The sequence below is a fragment of the Sinocyclocheilus anshuiensis genome, unplaced genomic scaffold (genome assembly GCF_001515605.1).
Source record: "Sinocyclocheilus anshuiensis isolate Anshui unplaced genomic scaffold, SAMN03320099.WGS_v1.1 scaffold117, whole genome shotgun sequence".
Classification (NCBI taxonomy): Eukaryota; Metazoa; Chordata; class Actinopteri; order Cypriniformes; family Cyprinidae; genus Sinocyclocheilus; species Sinocyclocheilus anshuiensis.
The window spans coordinates 1188495-1198467 of record NW_015536624.1 but is presented as its reverse complement, the minus strand read 5'-3'; the positions used below and the strand labels follow the sequence as shown (position 1 = coordinate 1198467).

At 34.5% G+C, this 9973-nt stretch overlaps 1 protein-coding gene across 1 annotated transcript in view; it reads left to right on the top strand.

The window, feature by feature from the left end:
• LOC107705049 (fibroblast growth factor 10-like) overlaps nt 1–9107 on the top strand; it is a 14448-nt gene extending 5341 nt beyond the window's left edge. Inside the window, exons 2-3 of the mRNA XM_016508170.1 lie at nt 7865–7968; nt 8916–9107. Coding sequence (XP_016363656.1) covers nt 7865–7968; nt 8916–9107 — 296 coding nt within the window. The remainder of the gene's footprint in view (nt 1–7864; nt 7969–8915) is intronic.
• Nucleotides 9108–9973: the final 866 nt, after the last annotated feature.

Genomic DNA, 9973 nt, shown 5'->3' with positions numbered 1-9973 from the left:
TTTTTTTTTGCACCCTCAGATTCCAGATTTTCAAATAGCTGTATCTCTACCAAATATTGTCCGATCCTAACAAACCATGCATCAATGGAAAGCTTATTTATTCAGCTTTCAGATTATGCATAAATCTCAATTTCAAAAAAATTTACCCTTATGACTGGTTTTGTGGTCCAGGGTCACATATGTCTTTACTGTCAGTTTGGATCAATTTAATGCATCCTTGCTGAACAAATTAATTAGTTTCTTTGTGAAAAAAAAAAAAACATTTACTGACTCTGAATTCTGTCTTTGAGAAACAATTGAGATATTAAAGAGACTTCATTAATGAACCTATATAATTCTCTTTTGTCCAATGCATTTTTAACCAATATGCAATTTGCAATATGCAACCGATATGCAATTAAATGGTTGAAAAGGTCTTGGATTTTTCTTTTTCTCCTGTAAGATTATACATGTTGACATATCTTAAACATATTTGCGTGTAGTGCATCACATCCTGTGCGTGATTTCCACCATTACGGATACGTCCGAGTTAGAAACAGAGCAGCTACTGTGAGTCTGCAGGCAGAGTTTCATGAATGGCGTGATGTGAATATCGCTCACGACACATCAAAGGTGAGCGTCTTTCACGGTCAGCAATGGGCTCCGACAAAAGAATAACCCTCGGCGGGTGAAATTACACTAGTCTTTATAGCGCAGATCCAGTGTTGGTGGAAATGGATACTGCAGTAGTGATGCTGTCCTTAGGCAAGACACATGATTTGGGAAAACACTGGCCTTTGTGCTTCTGAGGACTTGTTCATTCTGAGGACCATGATGCACTACTTCAGCAGCTCATGTCACAAATGCATCAATGAATCTGTTTTTCGGATAATGTTAGATGCGGGTCATTATGTTAAAGGTGACATATCATGAAAATCTGACTTTTCCAGGTTTTAAGTGCTATAATCAGGTCCCCAGTGCATCTACCAACCAAGGAAACGTGAAAAAGATTAACCCAGTAACTTTGTTTTGGGAAGCCTTTTTCTGCAAGCATCTGAGAAAATGAGCGCGTCTGATTTCGCTCCCTTGGTGACGTGGCAAAGGGATCTCATTATAATATTACCGCCCCTTAATCTGTGAGTTTACACCCATGGCGCCGTTATTGTGTTTACAACAGTGTACCAGCTCTAATGCCATGGTAAAAGTTCGAGCAAAGCATGAAAGTTCACAAAAATATTAAGCATGCACAACTGTTTTCAACGTTGATAATAATAAGAAATGTTTCTTGAGCAGCAAATCAGCATTTTAGAATGATTTCTGAAAGGTGAGACTGACAACTGGAGAAATGATGCTGAAAATTCAGCTTTGCATCACAGGAATAAATTACATTTTAAAATATATTCAAATCGAAAACAGTTATTTGAAATTGTAAAAAACTATTTCACAATATTACTGATTTTACGGTATTTTTATCAATTGCATGAAACCTTGGTGAGCATAAGAGATTTCTTTCATTAAAATAACATTAAAAACTGACCCCACGCTTTTAAACGGTAGTCCGCATTGAAATAAAATGCTATTTATGGTAATATAATTCTGTATACTTCAGTTTATAAAAAGCAGTTGTTAAGGATCCCATCAGGTAGAAACACAAAATCAAAACTGAGTTTTATTTTTAGTGTTTTTAGTGTTCATATTCCAATGAAAACTTGGTTTGCCTTTTTAATCTTTTATCGAAATATATCTTTGCCTCCAAAACGACTTTATTTTTCAGCTGACAACACCAATAACTGTTATTTTTCAAAATTGTGTCAATCAATTTATTTTTATTGCCATTTATTCACTTATTTATTCACTCCTGTTCACATTACTTAAGTAAAATGTTTCTTGATGACTTCAGCAACAGCAACTTTAATTTTTTTTTTACACAGCTGTAACACCAAATGTAATTTTATTAGATTTAAACTGGTTGGATATAAACGTCTCGCAGTGGATTTTAGCATTATTTGTTCTACACTAAAACTAAAAACTAGAGCTTTGCTGGTGTCCTACATTGAGTATGGCAGGTTGAATTGTATGTAAAAGTTTGAAGGAATTGAATCAGACTAATGATTATAGCGCAGTGGGGGGGTGTTTAACGCAGCGTCTGGTCTGTCCTTGAGAGAGACTCCCAACAGATTTATGAGGTTTTATGGGGATTCCAGTGTAAAGCTGTCCCACGTGTATCCTGATGCTGTTTGATAAAGCGGGAGTCTGCTGTCTGTCTGACTGCACTGGTGTTTGATGCTAATACTGGCTCATGCTTACTAAACCACATGCTAAAAAAGACCAACAGACACTGAATATTTATGCACTGGATTAAAGTGTTTCACTTGGGTAAAAATTAGACAGGTCTGAACTAACATGGTACTAGCATAGTATTTTTTAAATGCATACCATATAATTACTAAGTTTTTTTGTTTTTTCACATGAAAAATGGCAATACCATGTTTTTTGTTGTTTTTCAACATATACTAAGGTAAAAATTTTCAAAAACACATGCACAGTGGTAATGCCATGTTTTTTTCCCCAACCTATATTAAGTTAAATCATATTTTAGAACATGTACAGTGTTAATACCACATTTTTCCCAACATGTATACATTTTTTAACACATACAGTGGTAATACCATGTTTTGTTGTTGTTTTCCCCAATATATACTAAGGTAAATCACAATTTTAACATGCACAGTGGTAATACCATGTTTTGTTGTTGTTTTCCCCAATATATACTAAGGTAAATCACAATTTTAACATGCACAGTGGTAATACCATGTTTTGTCTCAACATATACACATTTTTTTATACATGCACAGTGGTAATACCATGTTTTTCTGTTGTCGTTTTTTCCAATCATATACTAAGGTAAATCATATTTTTTAACATGAAACATGGTAATACCATATTTTTGTTGTTCTTCAACATACTGTATACTAAGGACACCCGTTTAAAAAAAACATGCACAGTGGTAATACCATGTTTTTGTCCCTAACACATACTAAGGTAAATAATTTTTTTTTAAACATGAAACATGGTAATACCATGTTTTTCAACATATACTAATGTAACATGTTTAAAAACACATGCACAGTGGTAATACCATGTTTTTCCCAACATATACAACATGTACAATGGTACAATTCATAACATATACTCATGTATATCATGTTTCTTAAACAGTGGTAATACCATGTTTTCCCCCCAAAATATACACATTTTGTAACGTGGTAATTTAACATTTATCTTTTTTTTTTTTTACATTTTTAAAGTGGTAATACCATTTTTTTTTTTTTACATTTTTTAAACAAATTTTTGTTGTTGTTTTTCCCATCATGTACTAAGGTAAATCATACTTTTTTAACATGAAACATGGTAATACCATGTTTTTGTTGTTTTTCAACATAGGCTATACTAAGGTCAAATGTTAAAAAAAAACATGCACAGTAGTAATACCATGTTTTTGTCCCAACATATAATAAGGTAAAACAATTTTCACATGACAAAATGGTAAAACCATGTTTTTTGTCGTTTTTCAATATATACTAAGGTAAAAATTTTCAAAAACACATGCACAGTGGTAATGCCATGTTTTTTCCCCAACCTATATTAAGTTAAATAATATTTTATAACATGTACAGTGTTAATACCACATTTTTCCCAACATATATACATTTTTTAACACATACAGTGGTAATACCATGTTTTTGTTGTTTTCCCCAATATATACTAAGGTAAATCACAATTTTAACATGCACAGTGGTAATACCATGTTTTTGTTGTTTTCCCCAATATATACTAAGGTAAATCACAATTTTAACATGCACAGTGGTAATACCATGTTTTGTCCCAACATATACACATTTTTTTTTACATGCAGTGGCAATACCATGTTTTTCTGTTGTCGTTTTTTCCAATCATATACTAAGGTAAATCATATTTTTTAACATGGAACATGGTAATACCATATTTTTGTTGTTCTTCAGCATACTGTATACTAAGGACATGCGTTTAAAAAAAAACATGCACAGTGGTAATACCATGTTTTTGTCCCAACACATACTAAGGTAAATAATTTAATTTTAAACATGAAACATGGCAATACCATGTTTTTGTTGTTTTTCAACATATACTAATGTAAAATGTTTAAAAAAACACATGCACAGTGGTACCATGTTTTCCCAAAATATATTGTAACATGTACAATGGTACAATTCCTAACATATACTCATGTATATCATGTTTTTTAAACAGTGGTAATACCATGCTTTTTCTTTTTCTGGGACAGTGGCTTCTTTGATGTACTTATTTTTGCTTATTTGTGTATATTTTGATTCCTTTATACGGAATGAAAGACTAAATATCAGCTGTGAGAGAATGGTTTATTTGTTGCATCTGAACTATAGTCCACTATCATGTCTTCAAACATCCTCTTTGTAGTTGTCGCAGGAAGCAGTCAGGACGCTTCAGGCATGAGCCAGACGTACAGAAGACCACCAGTACGGCGTAAGATCGCTGCCATGTGTGCCACAGATGGCTCCACAGCTCCACCAACACTCAATATCAGTGACAACTAGGCATGATGCAATGATTTGCGCAATGCTGTTTTCCTCAGACTCAAAAACTACAACTGTTTATTTTGCATTTTTTAGGCACCAGACATTATGCCAGCACAAAAAAAAAAACAAACTGGATTTTGGCAGAGGGCTGTGGAAAATGCACGTCTGCGCAAACAACTGCAAGCCAACGGTGCAGCGTTTAGTAACGTGCAGCAGAGCATGATGTGCTCGGGAAAACAAGGCAGCATGTAAAGAAAAACCAGTAAATAGGCCCAGTTTAAACTTGACCTCCTGGTGCGCTGCTCGACATCTGCTGAGGTTTTTCTCCGTTTCGGTCGCTCTCGCAGGTGTTTGGCTTGTATGCGTTGGGAGGTGGGATTACAAACACATTTACTGTAATGGCTTGGCTTGTTCTAACGAGCTCTCTTTTGTGGTTAGTTAAGTGTGGCCTCACTGACATGGAACTTCAAAGCAAGGCCCAGTGTAGAAATTAGCACTATTTTTTGTCATTTTAGAATAATAGTAACGTCATCAAAACTATGAAATAACACAAATAAATGTGTGTGGGAATTATGTAGCGACCAAAAATGCAAGAACTGTTATATTTAAGCTTCATCAACCAACTCTATGGGGTGCATCCTCCCTATTGAGGGAGAAATATACATTATAAAAAATATCTTTCGAAATTGTAAGTCAAACAAAGGCTATTAGAGTATGTTTTATAAGAAAATACTGTTTCAGTCTTTCTCCCTAAAAAAAAAAAATGTGTAATTCAATGTGTTACTTGCCATTTTACTGCATTATTTGTAAAATTTACACGGTTTGTGAATGAAAATGATTTCTACACCAATGTTTTCAGGGTAAATCAATGTTAGCTTAGATACTATTATAGTTTTTAAAAATAATTTTAAGTGACTTTTTTTTTATATTTTCTCTGTTCATTAAAATTTTATTTAAAGTTTTAGTTATTTTAGTACATTAAATGAAAATTAGTCATGTTGCCTTGGCAATTAGCTGAAATAAGTTACTTATTTTTTATATTTAATTTTATTTCAATTATAACATTTATTGTATTTTAAGTAACATAAATGTTTTTTTTTTTTTGTGGTTTTAATTTTAGTTAACTATAATTGTGATAAGATGGACTCTTACTGGCTGCTTTTTCTTCTGCTCCAAATCATCTTTAAAAAAAGTAGTTTTGTAAAGAAATTTCACAATTTATAGCATCTTCCTTTAGATTAACATGATTTCTGTCAGCTTTTGACTAGTAGAGCATCTTTACCTGGGATGTACCTGGTTCTGGTTAATGTGTATTGTATGTGTGTGGTACAAACATATGGTAGTCGGACATGCGTGTGCGTCAGCCTTGCATTTGTGCTTCACGTGAACATGTTGGTGGTTTGGGTCTGAATGGATGCGTGTGTGTGTGTGTGTGAGTTTTTTTGCAGTGGGCTCCAGTCTGCTGTCCTTTGATCACTGATCATTGAAGCTTCTCTAATCCGTCTCACTGTCATCCTGTCTGTGTTGTTCCTTCCTTTCATGCTTTCATTCCAGCGCTGAGAGGACACAGAACACTCAGATAGTTTTACCGTCTCACTTGATACCTGCAACCCGAGACCCCAATGGAGCCACTTCACACACGCACACACAGGCACACACACACACACACACACACACACACACAAAACACACGCGCGCGCGCGCACACGGATAGATGAGTGCACACACTACCTGCGCATACATTCGCTCCCTCACATTCACACATAATGTCGGCTGATACAGTAGATATTTTTTTATGTAATGGCCGAAAACCATTTTGTTTGCCAAATCAGACAACGTACAGTAAAAAATGTGGATAACTGCTTAGTAATTTTGAAACCTGGTATTGAAAAAAGAGGTATGTTTGGGGGAAAATAATCATAAATCAGTCCTCTTTATATATACATTCAGACATATTAGAGATAATTAGAGAACATTTGCTCAACCAATTATCATTAACCGATATCATTAAGTTATGCAATATGACATTATATATTTTCAATATAATGAAAGGTTTTAAATAGGTTATTTTTTTTATTATTTTTCAGATTTTCTGTATTTTTTTAGTTAGTTTTAGTAATTTAGTTGTGTTTTTGCTGTTTTTATTATTATTATTTAAATTTTACTATATTTAAATTTAATTTCAGTTACTTTAGTAGTTTTTAATATTTTATTTCAAGTAATAATTATACATATAATATGCAAAGAAAAACAGGCAAGTTAAACTTGACCTCTTAAATATAATGTATTTAATATTATGTATCTTCATAATCATTAATCATTTTTTTCATAAATTTATAATAAATAAATATTAAATGTTTTATTCAGGAAAAAACGTGAGGTTTTCCACAGCAGCTAATTATCTGCATCCATTATCAGACTGATACAGATAATTAAGAAAAACAGAAATATTGACTGATAATGATGTGCTCACTGATATCACATATAAAGATATGCACACACACATTTAACCTAACCGATTGGCACACAGACTCTATCAAATCACAAAGCAGCCACAGTGGACAGGAGTGATTTCCAGAGAAATACAAACACAGATCTGTGATCTGTGACGCATCCAGTGCATCTTCCTCTTCGTAGGGGGGCAGCAGAACTGTTTTGAGTGGCGACTTTAGCTGTCATGATAGAAGCATCTTTCGACACTTTTGCACTGATCAAAGGGCAGCCGCAGCAAACCCCCCGCAACTCCAGCCGCAGGGTTCACACCCGCAGCCGCTGGGGTTATCAGGCTCCGATAGCCAGGCGTCACATGCTCCCATGTGAGAGAGAGTGTGTGTGTGTGTTCTATGTTTTAGGAGCTGAATTAAAATGTGCAGGTGAGCAAAGGCCAACCAAAACTGTTATTTCACCTCTGACCTCTGCACACAAACACACACACACGCAAACATTATTTCTGTTGTTCCCCAAAAATGTTACTCCTTGTTGAGTTTATAAAGCACAACCGGAAAAATGTAAAGATTTGCTAAAAAAAAGAAAATTTGAGGTTTTGCACATGCAAAAGTCACTGCCATGGTTTCAAGGTGTTGCTCTGTGGTTGCAAAGGTTTTCCGAGTTGTTGTTAGCTAAATCTGAACTAAAACTAAAATTAATTTAATAAAAAAATGGTTAGAATTGAACCTAGTTAGTAACATATGACAAATGACAAAATCACATAAAAAAAATTTCAAGCAGGCTTTGCTCTGTTTTAAACGAAAGCATATTCTTCCATGCAGTTAATATGTTGTGTATTTCAGGTATTCTGGAAATCACATCAGTGGATGTTGGGATCGTTGCCATCAGAGGAATCGGCAGTAACCTTTACCTGGCTATCAGTAAGAAGGGAGAACTGTATGGAGCGGTGAGTATCCAGCATCAAACCTTAAAACCATAAAAATAGAAAAACTTAAAGCCATAAAAATATAGATATGACTGTGCAATTTAATCCAGAGGTTTTCAACAGGGATTATAGGGATCTCTAGGGGGCCACTAGGTGATGCTGGTGAAAAAAAGAAAGAAAATAAAAATAAAACCACAAGAGGATGCTGGTGTAAAATAAAAATAAATAAAATAGAATAAAATAAACATTAATATAACTATCAATTAATTAATTAATAAGGGGGTGCAGGTGAAAAATAAAATAAAAATAGACAAAACAAACAAATAAAGAAAAAGTTCACCAGTTTGATATTACTACAGTTTCGTACTGGTATTATTTTGTAGTTTATATTTCGCTTAATATAAAGATAATTTTTTTCACATATTTATATTATTGTTATTTTTCACAGTATAAATATATAGCTTATATTTTAGGTGTCCCACAAAGAAATCATCAAAAAAATAAAAGCTTTTAGCTATACCTGCTGAAAAAAAGGCAATGCCTGTAATTTATGCAGCACTGTTAATCATTGGTCAAACAAAAACGTAGCCCCGCCCAACACTCACGCCATTGGTTGAGACAGTGTTGCTGTAGTCGGGATTCAGTCATCGTGTTTACAATTTTTTAGAGGGAAAACAAACTAATAGCTTACTTATTTTAGCATCCAATACAATATATGCATTACTTTTAACATTGTGACAAAGCAACAATTAAGTGAATCCATTTAAATGGTTTCCACCTGGTCCAAGATTACCATTTATGGTCAGTAGCCAGTCCAAGCAGGATTAATCAGATGGATAGTCTGTGTACTTAAATCTAGTTAGAGCTAACAGACCACCTTAGACCAGCAGAAAACGGCTGCTATGTTTCAAACACCAGCACGACTAGGTGTGCAGAAATGTAATAACTCTTTGTTTCATGCATTTTAGAGAAACTACGGTATAAACTGCCGTCTGAAGGAGCGCATCGAGGAGAACGGGTATAACACATACGCATCCGCCGAGTGGAGGAACAAGAAGCGCCAGATGTTTGTAGGTCTGAGCGCTCATGGAAGGCCTCTGCGCGGGAGAAAAACCCGCAGGAAGAACACCGCTACACACTTCTTACCCATACTGGTGTGACTTTCATTCATAATGCTGATGGGACGGAGAGAGATCACGAGAAAGACTGTACACATGCGACTCTCTGTAGCGGCTGCTCTCCTTTGAGATGGTTCAGCGTTTGCTCTTTGATTCATGGCACTAGATGAAATATTATCCTCATGCCAGTTGACAATAAATGGTAAACATGCTCAAAAGAGCAAAGTTTATGAATGCAGGCTTTTATTTCCATTGTACATCATTCCAATAATCTAAAATTATGGATTATGTGTGCAAGAGTTTTCTCTTTTAATAGGATCATGTGCTTTAATTTCTTTCTGATGGACATGATTATCTTGTAGGAGCGGCTCTGAAGCTTCATGCATCGCACAGAGAAAGAGAGAGTGGGGATGTCTATGGGAAATTTGTATCTTCTGAAAACTGTTTTGGACTGCTTTGAAATAAATAAATTATTTATTTGTATTGTATTTAAATAAAATACTCTAAAAAACATTAAAAGCATATTAAATGGATAACCTCTAATCCTGTGAAATAAAATCTATTTTGTTATCCTCCTGCAGAGCAGCTTGTGATGTGTTTCATGTTCACAACAAGCAAAACTGAGGGTGAATCTCACAAAATGTTCAGGTCAACCCAAAATCAAAAGAAAAAAATAAGAAATATTTTGCCTGAAGTAGGCTAAATAAAGCCTATTTTAAAGGAACACTCCACTATTTTTGAAAATAGGCTCATTTTCCAACTCCCCTAGAGTTAAACAGTTGAGTTTTACCGTTTTCGAATCCATTCAGCCGATCTCCGGGTCTGGCGGTAGCACTTTTAGCTGTAGCTTAGCATAGATAATTGAATCTGATTAGACCATTAGCATCTCGCTGAAAAATGACCAGAGA